We start from the raw sequence: 19,601 nt of genomic DNA on the forward strand, positions 1-19,601 counted from the left end.
CGATTCCTGGCCATGGTGGCTGCTTTCCTGACAGAGTTAAAATGGTTGCAGCGCAAAAAACGACGACGGACGAGTGAGGAACAGACGGGATAGCGCTCGTCCCGTCTGTTCCTCACTCGTCCGTCGTCGTTTTTTGCGCTGCAACCATTTTAACTATGTACCAACAAGCCCAACTGGTTCTCTCCTGACAGAGGCCAGAAGCGACAAAGTCCGTGTTTGAGCTTTCGGCTCACGTTAAAGATCCCCAGGCGGTCGAAATTAATCCGGATACGGCGCGCCTCATAGCCAGGTGTCGCTCTGGCGCGTTAAGCCCCGCAAGCAGTCAATCAGGTGGTCACCGTGGCACGCCTCAAAGCCCTCACAGGTGTAGCTGCAGGGCGTTAGACACCGCAGTGAAACCAGTCAGCCCCAGGAACGAGGAACACCCGCTTCAGCGATGCTGTGGCAGGTTTGCAGCCCAATGAAAATAAGCAAACCGGGGCGAGCAAGTCTCACTGGAAAGGGTTCGACTGTTGAACGTAGCGATGAATAATTCCGAGTGGACCCAGAGATTCCTGGTGCCTCCTGCTACATTGCTTGCCTTCCCTTCACCTGGAGTAGGGGTGGTGCAGCCGCTGGGGTCTCAAGTGTGGCTGGAAATTCATGTGGCTGGTTCCTGGCAAATGTAGCTTACTCGCGTAATGACCCCACCACTTTTCTTCTTGAGAATCTACTTTCTGGTCACCTTGCATAAAAAATGCAGCGTGAATACATTTTTATCTCGGCATAGTTGCTGATGCCTTAGACGATCTCAGTAACTTGGTATCACACCACAGTACGTGCAGAAATGATGATGTAACACATTCTAACAAAAATAAATCTTGACTGTAGCCAAAGACTCGCGTGAGTGCGAAGGCCGTGGCTCACAATTTAAAAATCGCATGCCTTGCGGAGCGCCACCTGCTGAACACAAAACAAACCTTCTTGCATATAGCGCCATGATGCGCTGCGGCGTGCCAACAAAGCACCCAAAGTACTCCGCGCTCCATCCCTGCTCTGCGCTGTTCCACGACTGCTCCATTATGCTCCGTGGTTTTGTTGTTGAGCTGTGTCACGACCTTCTTTTGTGCTTCTGGTGCACAGCGTATGATGGGCCGGTACATGAGCTCCACAGCGGGCTTTAAGCTGAACATGGTGGAGGACGCTTTGAAGCACGGAGACCGCGCGGCAGGGGAGCAGTTCAGTGTTGACCCAGTACGTGCACGCTACTGGCAAGAACCAGAGGTTTGGGCGATGAACAGGGATGGCTGTGTGTTTCTTGGGCCCAAAGGAGGGAAGTGTCTCGGTGTGGGAAAAGCAGTTTTGGAGTGCCTTGACGGCACGGGAGATGATGTGCTAACTTGAAGCCGCAAGCGACTCAAGTGAGGAGGACAGGTCCGATGGCAAGTAGGGGGCCACTAGCTTGTCGTGAATAAAAAAAAATTTGGTTGCATAATTACCTAAGTGTTCTCGCTAGAAAGGTAATGTTATGACAGCGCTTCTTCTGGCACCTTTATTGTATAAAATTTCAACTTTTAAAAATCTGTTGCAACTTTTTCCCGCATGATGGACCCTCCCGAAACTCATGCCGAATTTTCTGAGAGAAAAAAAGTGGGTTCCTAATGCGAGTAAATACAGTACTCAACCAGGGTTGCCAAATAGTTGCCTGGTGAGGAAATGCCGCTTGTGTCTCAGGGAGCCTTGTCCAGTATGGTTGCGCCTCTCTAGTACCATATTTACTCGTGTAATGAACCCACTTTTTTTTTTTTTAATTTCGGCATGAATTTGGGGGGAGGGTTCATTATCCGAGGAAATGAGGCAACAGATTTTTGAAAGTGTAAATTTTATACCACAAGAAAGACAGTAAGAGAATCGCTATGAAAAGGTGTACCCTTTCAGTAAAAACACGTACAAAGTTATTTTATTTGCACCATGCAATTTTTTTGTTGTGACTCACGGCACTCATGCTCATGTTGCCAGCTACTGTTCAGGTTTCTTTAAGATAGCTTTCTCACCCATTTGTGCCGCTGCTGTGGTGAGATGACCAGTCACTGGGATTGTGGACGGCATCGGCAACCGTGCCGAGATAGAGACGCATGCAAAGTTACAAAAAAGCAAGTTCTCAAAAAGGAAAGTTGGGGTGGGCTCATTATGCGAGTAAGTACGGATACAGTAAGACCTCGTTGCAAGAGACACTCGAGGGAACCAAAAAAATGTGTGTCACCAAGGTGCCTTGTATGCAGTGTTGCTAACATGACGAACATAGGAACACCAACCAAACCGCCTTCATTCAAATGTCTCTTATAACCAAGTGTCTCTTGTAGCGAGGTTTTACTGCAGCTTCCAGTGGTGGTGATATGACCGTGCCAGGCAGCATTTTTGAGCTGGTAACATGGGCATCGGGGCGGGGGCTGCAGAAGGGGCTCTCCCGAGCCGCACCACACGTCGTCATGCAGGGCGACGAAGCGTTCCACTTGCCCTTGGCATGGCTCGCCAACAGGCTCGACTGTTGCCTGTGGTAGAAAAGTAAAAGATTGTCGGATAACCAGAAAGGCGGAGCTCCAAAGTGTCGGGGACTACTTGAAACAAACGCTAGCCTCTGGCTTCACGGGTGAGGAGGGACGCGGCGGCTGTGCAGGTGGAGCAGTTCCACCAGCTGGAGAGCAACCTGCAGGTGAAGCAGTTTCTGAGCGAGACGCGGCAGCAGCTGCACAGCATGCTGCGCATCATCAACGTCAAGGAGGAGGTGCTCGTCACCCTTGAGGTCATCGCGGACCTCTCCTACGCCTGGGAGATCATCGACAGGTGAGGAGGGGCACTGCTGCGTCCAATGTGGCAAAACTGTGGCAGGTGTAATCGGAGGGGTCTGAAAGCCCAAAAATATCTTGGGAGCGAAGTAGAGGAGGAGGAAATGAACGAGACAGGTAAGCTTCTACGAGTCAGTCGGGCACAAAAGATCGCTGCTTTGGGAAAAGTTGAGAAAAGCTTCACAAAAGGAAGCCTCGGGTCGCATTAATGACATCTAAAATTGCCCCCATTGCCGCTGTAAAACCTCAGTTCAAACAACTTCTGCCACCTATGCCTGGTGGTGCGTGTGAGACGCCCCCTGTTGAAGTGGTGATATTCTGTTCCGAGATGGGTACAAGCCAGGCACTGTCAGTGCAATGCAAAAAGTTAACCATGCCATGTCCTGCCCCTAAGCTGACCTAAAAGGTGCAGGGTTCACACGGCACCTTGAAATCCTTGGATATACTGAATTTTGACAGCGCTAATTCCAGGGCCCTTGAAACTCTTTGAATACAAGTGAGTTCCATGTAATCCTTGAAAATTTGGTGGGATTTGTTCTATTAAGGCAAATGAGCAACGTACTTCTGCAAGTCATATGCTCATTTTCAAAATGCCTTCACTGAGGATTGGCCAGGAAAAAAAATCATGCACCCCTCCTCCGTCTGTTGAGGACGATGGGGCAACACGAAGCTTTCTCATGACGGATCTTTCGGTTCGTCAGTCCCACACTGTGAGTATGTGCTTCTCTGGACGCACGTACCGCTCTTCTGGAATACGCACAGCAACTCTCAGGTGTGCGCTCCGTAGGACTAACGATTGGGTTTGGGGTTATGGGGTCGCCTCACTCGCTCAGCCTGGCAAGCGGGCTTCGCCTAGCGGCTCCCGCGCGAGACAGCGGCCACGGCGGGTTCGGGCGACAATGGAGATCTGAACTCTATCAAACACATTTAATGAATCACTAAGACGTACAAAAACACACTGGCAAGATCTTATTCCGCTAACATAAAAAATACAAAAGTCGGTCAGGCTTACCTGGGCTGGGGACGCTCCAACAAAGAACAAAGGGACCCTGGTCGACGGAGCGGGGGTGGCCTACGTCTGTCTCCTTCGGTGGTCTGAACCCGAGAGAGCGTCCCCTCGGGTTTTTTGGCGGAAAACAGAAGGCGACCACCACTCCCCACTTCCTCCGCTCCCTCGACGGACAGCAGCGCGCCCCCGCGGGCTACGCGGCGTACGGGAAGACGAAACAGCCGTGTCTCGCCCCCCACCGCTCATGCGCGCCGCGACACTCGTCGCGAGAGCGAGACCGCCTTGGAGGAATGCGGGAATAATTCAGCATTCCCACAGGGTGTACGGTGCAAATCGGTACCTGCTGCTTGGTGTGGAGCTACCAGATAGATGCCGGCTTAACACAACGGGACCCACGTTCGATTCTGGCCACGGGAAGCGTTTTTTTTAACACAAAAGTGTTTTATTCCCGGATACACGAAGATTTCCGGGACGCCTTACCCGTCACGGAAGTGACGCAGTACAGTTAAACCTCGATGTAACGAACTTCCATGTAACGAAACCCTCGATGTAACAAACCACGGAATTTTTCGTAACTTCAAGTGTATGCACACCATGTATTTTCACCCTCTGTGTAACGAAGTCCTGTTTGCCGGAATTTCAATGTAACGAAGTTTCATGGAGAACGAGGCACGATATTGAAGTTGTAGAAGTAGATTTTGGGAGACGCAAGCGCCAAAATGGGGTCCCAATAAAACGCGAACGTCGACACGGGTCGCCCAATGCCGCGGATGCAGCCAGCCACGGAGTCTTTGATTAAGTCCCTTGCCTACAAACTGCGTGGCGTGCATACACGGCTGGCGCACTGTTTCTGTCGGAGCTTAATCGTCTACGGCTTAATCGGCATCAGCGTGAACTGCACGCAGCGTTTTCTCCCTGCAAAAACGCAAAACGCGCCTCGCAAGCCACAGGCGCGCTGACGCAGCCGCGGAGACCACCCACGCGATGCGGGTAGCTCCAGCGACCGCTTCTAACCTCTCGCTGAAACGCAACTCGAGGGGCATACGAGAGGGGCATGCGAGAAAAAAAGCAGATAACGTGGGCGATATTTTCATTGTAAAACGTGACACGCGCCGCTTACGAAAGCGCCCATCAAATATCCTCCGCGGTGGTAATAAGCCTAATCGCCTCTGGCGTTGCCGCCGCCGCCGCAAGCCGCCGCTTTGCACTGGGTCATTCCACGCGAAACGTCCCAGGCCAAAAATCGACCATCGCCAATTTCATTGAAAAAATTTGTGCTAGGTGCCGATGAAGTGTAGGAGGTCGGCACGGAGTATTTCCCTTGAAAAAAAATTTTCCGTCGTGGGAGCGCTCCTTGAAATTTCTGAAAACACGCAAAATGTGGTTGGAGATAATAAATTTTAAATAAATAGTGAAACTATGTGTAATGACAAATATTATTTTGGATCATTCCCCTTGCATTGTTCTTTGATGTGGGACTGTGTCTGAAGCTGTGTAAGTATTTTTGGCGTTGTATTGGCTAAGTAATAACACAAAAAATGGCACGTTTTTAGGAATTTTTCGCAAAGGCACGGTGGAAGTGTCACCCAAAATATTTTTATCGTGCATTGATGTTGCTTTTGAGTGTCGAGTAAAAATAATTTAAGCCGATTACAGAGCGTACTTTTCAAGCAAATTGCTTACAAAGATGCAAGAAAATGCGTTTTTGCCGAACTTCACACCTTAAAAAAGCCCCAAGGCCCTCGAGGTAAAATTACATGAGATGGCTCATTATATGCACCAGCACCTTGCCTTTTAATTTAGAAAATTTGATTCGGGTAAATTTTGTTTGAGGCGAGAAAAAAATTTTTAAAGTTCACAATCAGCCGCACTTGTGTCCACTTTGGAACTGCGCCCCCAACTCGGAACGCGTTCGTGCCGCCACCCCTTTTTGTGGCAGGCATGTGCACACGTGGCTCGATACTGAATGAACATTGGTTGTGTCGCATGACAACACAAAAAATACACCGTAAACAACATGCTCCACTCTGCTACTTTTGTGGTGGGAGCTACACTACACTATCTCGGCAAGTCTTCGCGGGATGACCAGTTTTGACATTGAGCGCTAGAGGTCAACCCCCTTCCGCAAGTGCCCATCACGGAGCAGCAGCCTTAGGGTAGGGACAGATAGACGGCAGGGGAGAGATAGGCGAGGAGGGAACGGGAATGTGCAAGCAAGCCGCCGCCGCCGCCGCAGTAATAAGCGCGCCACACGAATGGAGGCCAGGAGGCCACGTGCGGCGCAGAGCCGTGTGCGATGAAGGAAGATGAAAATCCAGCTGTGGTCACTCATAAAGTGGCGAGGCTTAAACGACGCCTTGAGGTGGAAAACAGGAAACACGCTACTGTTGCTTACAGCTTCGCTACTTTCAAGTCTTGCGTGTTAGTGTGAGTTTCCGTTATTTTTATTTTTGGGTCTTCGTACAGTGAACACAGCAAGTGAGTGTTTTGTAGTGGCAGTTATCAGCGAGCTGGACCTAATCTGTCTGATGCGGAGGAAGAACGATCGCAGAGTAATTTTGCCTGCGCACCACACTTCACATAGCCCCAGAAAATTCAACGCACAATATTTCTCACTGCAAACATACCATTTCTTGCCACTTGTTTCTTTTGCCTACGGTTTTTTTGTTGTTGTTGTTCACAGATATTCAACGCTTCACCAGGTGAATAATCACCGTCAACGAAGTCTGCCTTGTTCTTTTTTTTACCTTCATTTCTTTCTAGCTGGATTAGGATGCAATGGTAAAAAAAAGTGTTGAAAGAGTAGCTGGTCTGAAGTGATGAAATTGTCGCGCTCCTTTGACTGGGATTGCCACCAAGTTGTGCCCTTGTTTCTTGTATTTTAGAACTTGGAACCATTATTCCTTTGATATTGTTTTAGCCCAGGCATACAGGTCCTTTCGGCTCTCAATCTGATCTTGAGAAGGTGTCTGGAGAAATGCTCTTTCCATCAGACGTTTAAGTGCGCCGCCAACGCCGTGACATCCACTTTTGCCGTGTAAAGTGGCAAAGAAATTCTATTATGCCGACAGTTTATGGCCATCCTTGTGTAGAAGAGACTCCCGAAGTTACTTTTTTTTCTTGTATTGCGAAGAAGCTCCGTCAAAGAAATAATAAAGTTCTTCATTTAGTTGAGGCTGATTTTGTTTCTGTATTCCGAGCACTGCGCTCTTAAATATGTAAACTGCAATGATGGGAAGTGACTGGGCAAAGACTTTCAAATAAAAAAGTGGCAGAGTGGAGCATGTTGTTTACGGTGTATTTTTTGTGTTGTCAAGCGACACAACCAATGTTCATTCAGTATCGAGCCACGTGTGCACATGCCTGCCACAAAAAGGGGTGGCGGCACGAACGCGTTCCGAGTTGGGGGCGCAGTTCCAAAGTGGACACAAGTGCGGCTGATTGTGAACTTTAAAAATTTTTTTCTTGCCCCAAACAAAATTTACCCGAATCAAATTTTCTAAATTAAAAGGCAAGGTGCTGGTGCGTATAATGAGCCATCTCATGTAATTTTACCTCGAGGGCCTTGGGGCTTTTTTCAGGTGTGAAGTTCGGCAAAAACTCATTTTCTTGCATCTTTGTAAGCAATTTGCTTGAAAAGTACGCTCTGTAATCGGCTTAAATTACTTTTACTCGACACTCAAAGGCAACATCAATGCACGATAAAAATATTTTGGGTGACACTTTCACCGTGCCTTTGCGAAAAATTCCTAAAAACGTGCCATTTTTTGTGTTTTTACTTAGCCAATACAACGCCAAAAATACTTACACAGCTTCAGACACAGTCCCACATCAAAGAACAATGCAAGGGGAATGATCCAAAATAATATTTGTCATTACACATAGTTTCACTATTTATTTAAAATTTATTATCTCCAACCACATTTTGCGTGTTTTCAGAAATTTCAAGGAGCGCTCCCACGACCGAAATTTTTTTTTCAAGGGAAATACTCCGTGCCGACCTCCTACACTTCATCGGCACCTAGCACAAATTTTTTCAATGAAATTGGCAATGGTCGATTTTTGGCCTGGGACGTTTCGCGTGGAATGACCCCACTTCGTTCGAGTTCGCTCATGCTTGTTGGGTTTCGTCGCCCCAGCAAGCATTTGTAAATCTTTATGAGCCTTGCACGCGCGTTTTTTTTTTTTTTCACACCGGCGTCCGCGATTGCGTGCCGGCGGCGGGAAGTGACGGCAGTGGGAGGAGCCTGACCAGTTTCGCCAATGGGGAGGCGCGCACCCTATGGCGGGAGCTTCGAAGCGCTCGGGGATGCCGGCTGGCTAGACGATAAGGCCGCCGCGAAGGATTGATGGGCGCTCTCGTAAGCGGCGCGTATGACGTTTTATAGTCAAAATTTCGCCCACTTTATCTGCTCTTTTTTCTCGCATACCCCTCTCGTTTGCCCCTTGAGTTGCGTTTCAGCGAGCGGTTAGAACCGGTCACTGGAGCTACCCGCATCGCGCGGGTGGTCTCCGCGGCGCGTTTTTGCGGGAAGAAAACGCTCCATGCGGATCACGCTGATGCCCGCGTAGACTATTAAGCACCGATAGAAACACAAACAGTGCGCCGGCCGTGTATGCGCGCCATGTTTTCTTTTTCAGGAAATGCTTCACGGGATGAACACTTCATTATAACCGAGAATTTCAATGTAGCGAAATTTCAATGTAACGAAGTAAATTACGAATTTTACCGACTTGTTACATCGAGGTTTAACTGTACAACGGAGCAAGCGGCCTGTAAAGGGTGCGCCCCTGCACACAGGGTCTTCTTGTGGGGAAGCAAACTTTAGTACTAAAGAGTACATTATTTTTAGGGTTGTTCGCTTTCGGGTTCTATATTTTAACACGAAAGTGTTTTATGCCGGTATACACCAAGATTTCACTGACGTTACATCCGTCATGGAAATGATGCCAGTGCACCTTTGCAGAAGCGACCCGCCAGCAAAACGTCGCTCGCCTTTCTGCGCTTTTATTTAGCCTGTCTCCATGCCAACTTGCCCACTTGTCGGTGCTGGCCAAGCACACCCACAGGAATCGGGCTCAGCTGCAGATTCCGCTCGTGTTTTACCGATTCCTGTGACAGAGACATCACCCACAGCTTTTTGTTCACTTCACCCATGATCTTCATTGTCAGAGAAAGTTGGCTTGCCTGCAGGATGTATTGGCGTACAGCGGCATTAGTGAGGACACTACAGCTTCGCTTTAGCAAGTAGTTTAGACAGAAGGGCAATGCAGTGAAACCTTGATACAAGGGACACCTGGTTATAAGAGACTCTCTGTAGACTGCGCATAGGCCATACCACGTGCCTATTGAAAGGAACAGAACAGCCACGCTGCTTGAGGTGTGGAGTCATTCACGTACTGGTAGAATGCAAGCTACTTGGACCGCAAAGAAAGCTTCACTTCCCAGAACTGTACACATGCACGGTCCCTCAACACCCGTTGCTGTTTTTATCAGACGAGCCATTTTTCTCTGTTCACCGTGTTCTTAATAAGTACCTCTCAGACGTGTCATGTCACCCGTGAGCCGAGCCACCATCGCACGCTAGAACCCGGCAGGGCCTCTCACTGCTACCACAAAGACGGTGGCAAGGGGTGCACGCAGAAAATTCCTGACACAGTGACAATTGTTTTTACTTGGCCCTCTACACCAATTATTTTTTTAACAGAAATTTGAGATACCTTTTATTATATATTCTGTACTTTATATTCCCACTTGAATAATCCTCACCATAGTACTGCTGCTCTTTGGCCTTGATGCCCTTGCGCCAAGAAAACCTAACATCATCATCATCACAATATACTGTATTTTCGCTCGTATAACCCGCCCCTGAGTATAACCCGCACCACCGCCGGCACTGCTGGAATCTTACTGCACGTGCACAAGCAGTGCCAGCTACCTCCACCTCTGGCACTAATTTTGGTAATTTCACATGACCCGCAAGACTAATGGCACATGTGCCTGGGCTTTCATTTGCAGGCGGGCTTTGGGTTGACGTTTGCACAACTGCTTTTGCAAACACCATTTAAGCAACTGAACATATTTTAAAATATCTTTTATGTGTTTATTTGAACGAATTTTGAAAACCTAAACATGACAAGATATTTTTATAACGAATCCGCACCCCCACTTTCAGACCGCCAGAAGAGAAAAAAAAAAAATCCTCGCATATTGCTCGCACATTTAATACAGGAAAGGCTGCACCAAAGCTACTGCTCAAGCAACACATCACGTGCTATGCAGACAGAAAAAGCGCATATAGCAAGTAGAATACACTGACTGCAAGGCAAAAGTCACAATTTTCACTCATTGTCACTGCTCTCGCCAGAGCTATCACTTGCGCAGTTGCTGCCATTGAAGGCTTAGTCAGTGTTACTGCATATGAGCGTCACGGCACAACGTGCATTGCCATGAAGCTGCATTAAAGGAAAAACCCTGCGTATTATCCGCACCCCTACTTTGCCACTGAAATTTTCACATTTTTCGTGCAGGTACGAGCAAAAATACGGTACACTAGAGAGTAATCTGGCGCTAGCGTATAAGTGGCTCACATCAAGACCATTCATGGAGTCTTGTACCTCCATGATGCCACACGCTCGCCTTACTTTCGTCATTGGCTTGGATTAACATGATTTAGTGGCCGTAAGTTCAAACACAGTGCTACAAAAACCCCAAGAAGAGTGTTACTATATTGGTAAAAATAAAACGCGCTCAAGTTCATGAAAAGGGAGAAGAGGAGGAGAAAAGCGAACGGAAAGGCTGAGAGGTTATCCATGCTTGGAGCCCAGATTGCTATTTGACACTGGGAAGTGAAGCGTATTCCTTTTACTGAGAGTCTGTCGGAATGGTTGTCTCTGCTTTATAAAGGAAGCCATGGCATATCGATGCATAGTGAAGGAAGCAAATCTAAGAAAATGCTTAAAAATCCAAATGTCATGCCAAGCCCAAGCCAGTAGCCATACTATTCGCATAATCTCCCATGCGAACATGGATTCCCAGGTGCAGTTTTCTCTCTAGTATACTTACCAAAAGAGTCTATGGTCGGCCTCTTGTGTGCCCTTTTCCATGCTAAAGGTCGTGTCTGTGCTGTGTGCCATGCGTGCAATTTTACTTTGACATGACGCCGGGCAGGAAGTGCAAGTTTCAGCTACATGGCTGGAAGAAGCAGTCATGGGAAGAAGTCCTTTGAGGCGCTCTGTTCGAAGGTTGTCATGTTTTGACCCCAGAGCTACTCAGCGTACACCCTGGGCGCTATTCTGAGTTGGTTTGTTTTTTGTACATTCCGTCATGATGTACAAGTGCAGGGTGCCACCGTCGGCACTGCGGTAACCTTACTGCATGTGCGCAAGCAATGCCAGCTACCTCCACCTCTGGCACTAATTTTGGTAATTTCACATGTCCCGCAAGGTTAATGGCACATGTGCCTGTGCTTCCATTTGCAGGCGCGCTTTGGTTTGCAGTTGCACTACTGCTTTTGCAAACACCATTTAAGCAACTGAACATATTTTAAAATATCTTTTATGTGTTTATTTGAACGAATTTTGAAGACCTAAACACAAGATATTTGTTATAATGAATTTTAAAGTTTTCACCTCAAGGGGACGAATGTCGAAAGATGGCAGCTGCAGCCAGCTGTTTTAGCCGTTGCCCTGGCCGCCACTTCCCGCCCTCAACCAGTTACCATCCTCGCCAATTCACAGACAGCCTGCCGAAACTACCAGATCATTATCAGCCCTACTCATTCTCCAAAACTGCTCGACAACCCCTGATATCTTCATCGTCTGGTCTCCTGGACACGCCGCCATCCCCGGCAATGAAGCGGCTCATGCCGCGGCTCGCGATTTGATACACCGAGCCATTGCCGACAGTGGCCAATGTCTGCCCCCTCAAGATAAACCCCACCCACTGAGCAGCTACACAGAGATTTTCTCCCATTACAAGCAAACTCGCCGCAGCCTCCCACCACCACACTGGCGCCTCTCCAGAGAGGAAGCTACAACTTGGCGGCGTCTCTAGACAAATACCTACCAACATCACACCCACCTCCACCTCATCTTCCCCACCCAACAACCTTCCCTCTGTGCTTACTGTCCCCAGCCTGGCACCCTCTACCACCTGGCACCCTCTACCACATCTCTCTCTCTCTCTCTCTCCCTTCCTCCCCCCCCCTCTGTGGCAGTGAAGTGTAAGCAACGCTACGGCTGCTCAGTTTTCTCGCACTCTGACCAAGATTTCTCTGCCCGCGACAATGACTGCGCATCAAGATAATCACTCTCTGTTACGTATTTGGGCATCGGCGCACTTACAGCATGCTGACACGAGTTTTCCCAAGAGCCTCAATGGCGTTGGAATTTCTGTGGTACTCTCCGAGTGAAAAAATTGACTGTGTATCTGCTCATCTCGTTGCAAATTTCGATGAAAGACGAGAGTCGTTTGGCGCCCCTGCCAAGTAAATGCCTCCCTTCTCTTTCCTGCTCACCTCTTATGCTGTTCCTCTCCCATCTCACTCCAACCAATATGAACATGCTAGCGGTTTGCTCAAGTCAATTTAAATTTACCGCGTTCCACTGCTCCAGGACAGGTGCCATGATGCCAGCGCCACCGCACGGCGGAGGCTTGCATGAATCGAGGCAGCCTACTGCAACATTTATAGAACCATGCTGCCCTGCTCCACATGTGTTCCAAGTGGAATGTGGTACCTATCTAGCAGAACCTTTCGTTACTGTGGCAGTTTGATTTCTTAAAATTTCACCAGGAGCTATAGTGGCGCGGGCGACGGCAAGCGGAGTGAATTTTTTTTTTGCAGTGGATGTAGCATTGCATTTGCTATCGCAATAATCAAGCATCCAGGATTTTTTTCTGTGAGGAACACTGCAAGTACTACTTACGCATTGATTTTCTACTTCATATTTGCTTCAGTGTATTGTTCTTGTTCAAGAATGTTGACATTGCTACCGGACTTAGACGGATAGATTTGACTGGGCAGCTGAATTGAGTGACAGACAGACAGACAGGCCAAAATTTTCCTGTTCAAGTAGCCCAAGAGAGACTTTAAAAATGTGGCAGTGGTTTTGTTTCTTAGCTACATGCCTGCTTTGGGTAATGTTTACGAACGTTAAGCTGGTATGTGTAACCTGCCGTCCGTTAGCCAGCTAGCAGACGATCGTTCACTTCAGTGTTCTGGAAGGATGGTGCAACGAAAGTAGCTGTGCTGCCACTGGCCAGGTTCAGTCCGTCTTGCAGATTGTCGTAAAGCCACTGCACAGTTATCTTTAGTAGATGGAAATGCTGGTGGAATGCTTCTGCAGGCATTTTCAACAGGTCAACATGTTTTCTTGCCGGCCTGTTGCGTCGGCGAGCCAACAACCGTGCGATGTCCGGTAAATTCATGCTTGAACTGCCGAAAATGTCCGCTTCAAATCATCTGATGCTGCGGTTCAACGCAGTAGCTCCGCCGTGCTTGCGTTGCATCACATCCTGACGTTTGCTTTTAGCCAGTCAGGGCTCGCTCAGAAGGGACACTTTGAAACGGCCAAAACTTGAGAGTACTGCCCCCTACCCGCCGCGGTGGCTCAGTGGCTAAGGCGTTGCGCTGCTGAGCACGAGGTCGCGGGTTCGATTCCCGGCCGCGGCGGCCGCTTTTCTGATGGAGGCGAAAAGCAAAAACGCCCGTGTGTACGAGATTTCGGCGCACGTTAAAGATCCCCAGGTGGTCAAAATTAATCCGGAGCCCTCCACTACGGCGCGCCTCATCGCCTGCGTTGCGTCGGCGCGTTAAACCCTACAATCAATCTGAGAGTACTGCCCCTGTTGGGAAGCTCCCTGAGGCGCCATGTATCGCCAGCTGGTGTGCGGTTGCCCCCCCCCCCTGCGCTGGGCCAAACAGGGGCGAGTTGACGAGCCAGCCATCTGTCAGCAGAAAGTTGAAGCAGTACTCAAGTTCTTGCGGCTGCTGCTGTAAGTCGTGAAAAGAAAAAGCGGGAAATGGTGCCTAGTTTATGATTTCTTATTTGAAAGGCAAGCTTTGTTTTACCCAGAAGGGACCCAGAGAAGCTTTGTGAAGGTGGCAATAAAATGCATTCAGGGGGTAGAACACATAACGGAGGATTTTTGAACCAAGTGTGAGCCCCATACGTTGTACGGATAATTTGTAAACAATTTTTGAAGATCGCCTTTCTCAGCCGATGAGCGCGCCGCTGCAGCGAGCCGACCGCGGCTGACGCAATGCCGACTGCGGCTGACGCAACGGCGAGGCGTCCCCCCGATTTGGCCGATCGTCGGTCGCCGGCAAAGTCACTGCCATTGGCTTCCAGTTGCTCGTCCTCCTTCCTGCGCGATCCCGAGGCAAAGGCGGGTCTGCAGCAGCGATTGACGCGTGCCTAGGCGCAGGAATGTAGCTAGCGGAGAACGGAAGTCGAGCGTCGCGATGTCACATGGCTATTCCCAGTGTTTCCAGCTGCTTTTAAAGAAGCAGAGAGGGAGGAGGAATCGATCGGCAAGGGGTGGCGCAGCTAATACTGAGTATAGATCAATAATTCCAACGGCATTGCATCGCTACATTGGTACTACGCGACAATAAAGGCCTTTTGTAACTTTTACAAAAGGCTTTTCTGGGTCCCTTAAGGTCTGTCATGGTCCCCTAGGTGCCATGCCGGTCCCTCAGCTTCAGCAGAGCAGGGAGGCCCGTTCCGCCCAGATTCGGAAGCGGAGTTTCGCGACGAGTGTATGTAATGAATCTTAGGAGCACCGACAAGTGGGCAAGTTGGTATGGAGACATGCTAAATAAAAGCACAGAAAAACGCGGGACAAAGAGAAGAACTACACAGGACGAGCGCTTACTAACAACTAAGTTTAATGAAACCAAAAACGAAAAATCTCGACACAGCGCACGCTTGGGGCGCATCATACACACAAAACTGACATAATTCAACAGCAATCGGGAAGAAAACAGCAATCACATGCGCCGCAACAAATTACCCGATGATCCGCGCGAATGTAGACAGATCGATAACATCAGCACCGAACATTGCGAATCCAAGAAATTTACTGCCTTTTCACTGAATGCTATCTTTAAGATAGGCGAATTCCTCATGAAGGAGGGCGACAGATGGGGCGCTTACACAAGTTCTATTCCTATTGCACAAAAAGATAAAGTACCGTATTTACTCGCATAATTTGCGCACCCTTAAGTTTTTTTCCAAGTTTAGAGAAAAAAAATTTTACTCGCATATTTTGCGCTCCCTGTCTCGCCCAAGAGAACCCATTGGCACATGCGCACTAACAAGTACGCTTTGGACGGTGGCATGGCGCATGGGAGAGTAGTGATACATGATGCTGCGCGCCAATAGTCCCTTCATTCTTTTCTCACTTCTTCCCTTCTCCGTGTCTGGGTGCGCCTCCACTCCGCCTCTCTGTGACGGAGCGCAGGCGAGGAGGAACATCCAGGCGCCCTACCCGGCTACATTCCCCTGCTCTGCCCTTCCCGACACATGCACACCCTTCCTCTCGTCCTTCCGCTGGGAGTCGAAACTGCTCGAGTGTGTGCCTTCCTCCTCCTTTCCTTTCTTTTGCGCCGTGAGAACTCGCACACAACACACACAAAGGCAGACGCGGAGTTGGAAGCACTAATTTCTGCATAGGAGGTGTGAGAGGGCGTATCAGCCCTGCCGCGGTGTCGCCTTGCCGCCTCTTCTTTCCTGCGTTTGTGCTGCGAGAGAATCCTCTGCCTCTTTCCTGCGTGCGCGCTGCGACGGAATCCTCCCTTTGTGTTCACGTTTTGCCGTCGCCGTCAGTCAGTCACCTTTTGCTACAGTAGCGATGGGCTACAATAACTATACGGCGAAATTCAAACTCAGTGTCATTGAGTTTGCTGAGAAAGAAGGGAACCGTGCCGCCGCAAAGCACTTCAACGTGAACGAGAGCCACATGCGGTATTGGAAGAAGCAGAAGAGTTCCCTCCAAAATACCAAACCTGGAAGGAGGGCGTTTCGGGGACCAAAGCAAGGAAAGTTTCCTGCCGTGGAAGAAGAGCTGTTGAAGTATGTTCAACAGATGAGGCCGTCCTGTCTTGCCGTGTCGTGCGAGATGCTGCAGTTTGAAGCAAGAAAGATTGTGCACGAGAAAGGGATCCCTGCTGCGGCATTCAAGGCGAGCAGAGGCTGGGTGACGTGGTTCATGAGACGCCACCAACTGTCTCTCAGACGGAGAACGACCCTTTGTCAGCGGTTACCGCAGGACTACGAGGAGAAAATTGTGTTGTTTCACCACTTCGTGATTGGATTACGCCGAACGGGGAACTTCATCATGTCCCAGATTGGGAACGCTGATGAAACGCCACTGACGTTCGACATGCCGCCCAACACCACAGTGAGCGAGAAAGGCGTCTCGTCTGTACCCATCAAGTCTACTGGCTGCGAAAAACAACGCTGCACGGTGATGCTTGCCGTGACAGCGGATGGCCGCAAACTCCCACCCTTCGTCATCTTCAAGAGGAAGACAGTGCCCAAAATGAAGCTGGGGGCCCGCATTCACATCCGTGCCCAAGAAAACGGGTGGATGAACGAGGAGCTGATGCAGGACTGGATCGACACTGTCTCGGGCAAGAGACCGGGGGCTTTGCTGCGACTGCCATCACTGTTGGTGCTCGACAGCTTCAAAGGGCATCTTGTGGAGAGTGTGAAGGAGAAGTTGTGCAACATGCGGACCCACCTGGCCGTTATTCCAGGTGGCCTAACATCTGTTCTGCAGCCCTTGGATGTGTCGGTCAACAAACCCTTCAAGGACTACGTGCGCAAGATGTACGTCGAGTGGATGGCCAGCGGAGAGCACGGGCTCACTCCCACTGGGAGGATAAAGCGACCGCCACTGGAGACGGTTTGCGAGTGGATCGGGGCAGCGTGGGACATGGTCTCACCCGGCATCGTGGAGCACAGCTTCAAAAAGACGGGGCTGTCGAATGCACTTGACGGAACTGAGGATGATGCGCTTTGGGAGGGCAGTGATGGCGGCCGTAGCGACGACTCGGAGTTGGATTTCTCGACGAGCGATTCCGACTAGACCACAACCAGACTGGACTTTTGTAGGTACTTTTGACTGTGTACTTTCAACTACTTTTCATGTGTACTTTTGACTGTGTACGCATTTAAATAAACGAGTATCGTTCGCTTGTGCTATCATACTCTATTTTCTCTTATTTGTATAGTCCGCGTTAGGACCGTTTACACGTTATTTTGGACTTTTTGCAATATACCCGCGTAATTTGCGCACCCCCTTTTTGAGGCCCTAAATTCGCGAAAAAAAGTGCGCAAATTACGCGAGTAAATACGGTAAGCCTCTGCCACCTCGCGTGTACGTTGCTGAGGGTGCCTAAACAGGACTTCTGTTTTTTCCAGCAGAGGCACACACCCATGCTTCCTACAGTGGTCAGATAGATGGGAACATGGGGTCCCCTTCAAAGAAGACGAGTGCTCTCGAAGGCGGATGTTCAGGCACCTGCCCGTCTGGCCTACGTAGGATCCGCCGCAATCAAACGGGATTTGGTAAGCAACGCCTTTCGCGCATTTTACGAATTGTTTTCCATGCCTGACCCCGCACCCGTCTGCTCGAGTTTCTTTCTTTTGGTTGGCTTTTCTTGCAATAGCCCCACACAAAGAGGACAATTTGTTTGGTGCTGAGAACACTACCTTGACATCAAACCTCCCCGCGACCTTTTTTAATCGGTGAGCCACACGACGGGTGTAAGGTACAACCACCTTCTTCTCGTCCCGACGGGCCACTTCACCCTCTCCCTCAGCGAGTCCATGCGGGCGCTTGATGTCTTTTACAACGTGTTGCGCTGCCGAAGCCAACACTTCTTCAGGAAACCCTGCCTGCTCTAGGCGAGTCACCTGACAGAAAAAGCTGGACTGCAGTCGGTGCTGGCACGACTTTTTCAATCAAGACCTGAGGCAGTTCACTGCTAAACCGTTCCTGACTGTCTTCGAGTGACAGGAGAAATTCAAAAGGCGTTTTGCACTCCTCGGGCTGCACTCCCAGCAAACGTGGTCTGAACCGAAAATTAGAACCAAATATAGCGTTATCAGTAGGGAGGGACCTCAGTGGTGAAACTCAGCCCCATCCCGCACTGCTTAAACTGCTTCAAAATATCAATCATGTCCCGCATCAAGTCCGCTCTGCGGCAGAAGACCATGTGGTCGTCAACATATCTACACACATTTAGAACTGTACCCTCAAGCGCACGCTCAAGGGACCTGTCCACATAACTGAGAAAAATGTCGCTTAAAACTGGCGCCACTCTTGAACCAATACAAACTCCAGATCTTTGAATATGCACGTTGCCTTCCCATTCAACGAAAGTGGACCGCAGGTAAAATTCCAACAGTTCAAGAAGTCCCTCACCCGAAATTCCGCAGCGATCTAAAAAAGCAACCACATCGTTCAGCACAGTAATGCAGTCTTTCACGGATTGCATAAGTTGGGCATGCGGCAGGCTGTAGAACAAATCCTCAACGTCTACACTGAAGCCAGTGCAGTGCCCAGGGTTTTTCGTTTCCAAAAACTCAACCAGCTGCTGAGAAGAGGACAAAAGAAATGGGTCAGCAAGGCTCAGCGTCTTCAAATGCATCAATAGGAACCCCGAAACTTCATGCTCGACTGGCTTTCAGACACAATGGCCCTGAACGGAATGCCCGTTTCGTGGGACTTGGCTGTGAAGAACACGCCCAGCTGCACCCCATTGGCTTTCTTTACAGAAGCTGCTAGGCCAAGAAGGTTCAGCTTCTTAGTGAGCTCAAGGGCTTGCCTTTTTACAGCCTCCGGTTTAAGAGTCACTGGAACAAAATTCTTCTGTATTGCAGCACTGGCTTTTTGAGAAAACATTCCCTCAGGCAACACCACAAAAAAGCCCCCTTTGTCAGACACAAGGACCCTCGTGCCACTAGTCGCAAAAAAGTTCACCATCGCTCCCTGCTGTGCACATCGTTGTGGCCTCCCATCTGGACTTGCAATCACCTTCACACACTCCCTTTGAAAGTGGGTGAAATCTGACTCCAGTGCAAGGCGCGAGCAGGAGCGGGTCATAGCGACTTAGTCAAACGGTGTGAGGTCCGGAGGAAGGCAGAACTTTGGCCCATGCTGAAGAACGTTGTGGAAACGGTTGGGAACCTGACAGTCACCGAGAACCAAGACTTGGCCATCCAAAGGAAGTTGTCGCTTCTTCTTCGAAAGCGTTGGGAACAACATCCTCCACAGAACTTCTGTAAGTTCATCCGCCTGCTTACTCCACTGCGAAAAAGACCCACCGACACCAACCGCATCGACAGAAGGGGCACAGCACACACGCAGGCAGTCTCTTAAAAATCGTGCCTGCCGGTTCCACTCAGACCGAAGAAGCCTGGAAAGTCTCCTCGCGTTCACCCGGCTTGCACAGGAAATCTCCCCTATGGAAAGGGGCGGCTGCAAAAACGCAGGAACTTTTAACAGCAGCGATGGCTCAGAGGTACAGCACTCGCCTCGTATGCGGGAGGTACCGGGTTTGAATCCTGGTACCACCGGGCACCCACCGGTTTTTTTGACGGGTACAGGCGTCCCTGGTCGAGTGTGGACCCTTGAAAAGGGGAATCCACGCCTGGAAAGCTGCTTTTACCCTTTCGAGGGGCCCCTGACTTGTCCATCTGGCGGGGCCCCCAGCCATCATGCCGCGTTGCCCCATTGCCGGGGGTGAAAGAGT

The 19,601-nt window shown here is 49.7% G+C and overlaps 1 protein-coding gene across 7 annotated transcripts in view; it reads left to right on the forward strand.

Moving 5' to 3' along the window:
- Positions 1-19,601, forward strand: part of Strump (WASH complex subunit strump) — a 164,710-nt gene that overhangs the window by 35,493 nt on the left and 109,616 nt on the right. For all 7 annotated transcript variants that reach the window (XM_077691422.1, XM_077691427.1, XM_077691424.1 and 4 more), the window contains exon 13: positions 2,657-2,823. In XM_077691422.1, coding sequence (XP_077547548.1) covers positions 2,657-2,823 — 167 coding nt within the window. The remainder of the gene's footprint in view (positions 1-2,656; positions 2,824-19,601) is intronic.

This window comes from Haemaphysalis longicornis, unplaced genomic scaffold, assembly GCF_048455015.1.
Source record: "Haemaphysalis longicornis isolate Haplotype H1 unplaced genomic scaffold, Haemaphysalis longicornis Haplotype H1 scaffold_10, whole genome shotgun sequence".
NCBI classification, from domain to species: Eukaryota; Metazoa; Arthropoda; class Arachnida; order Ixodida; family Ixodidae; genus Haemaphysalis; species Haemaphysalis longicornis.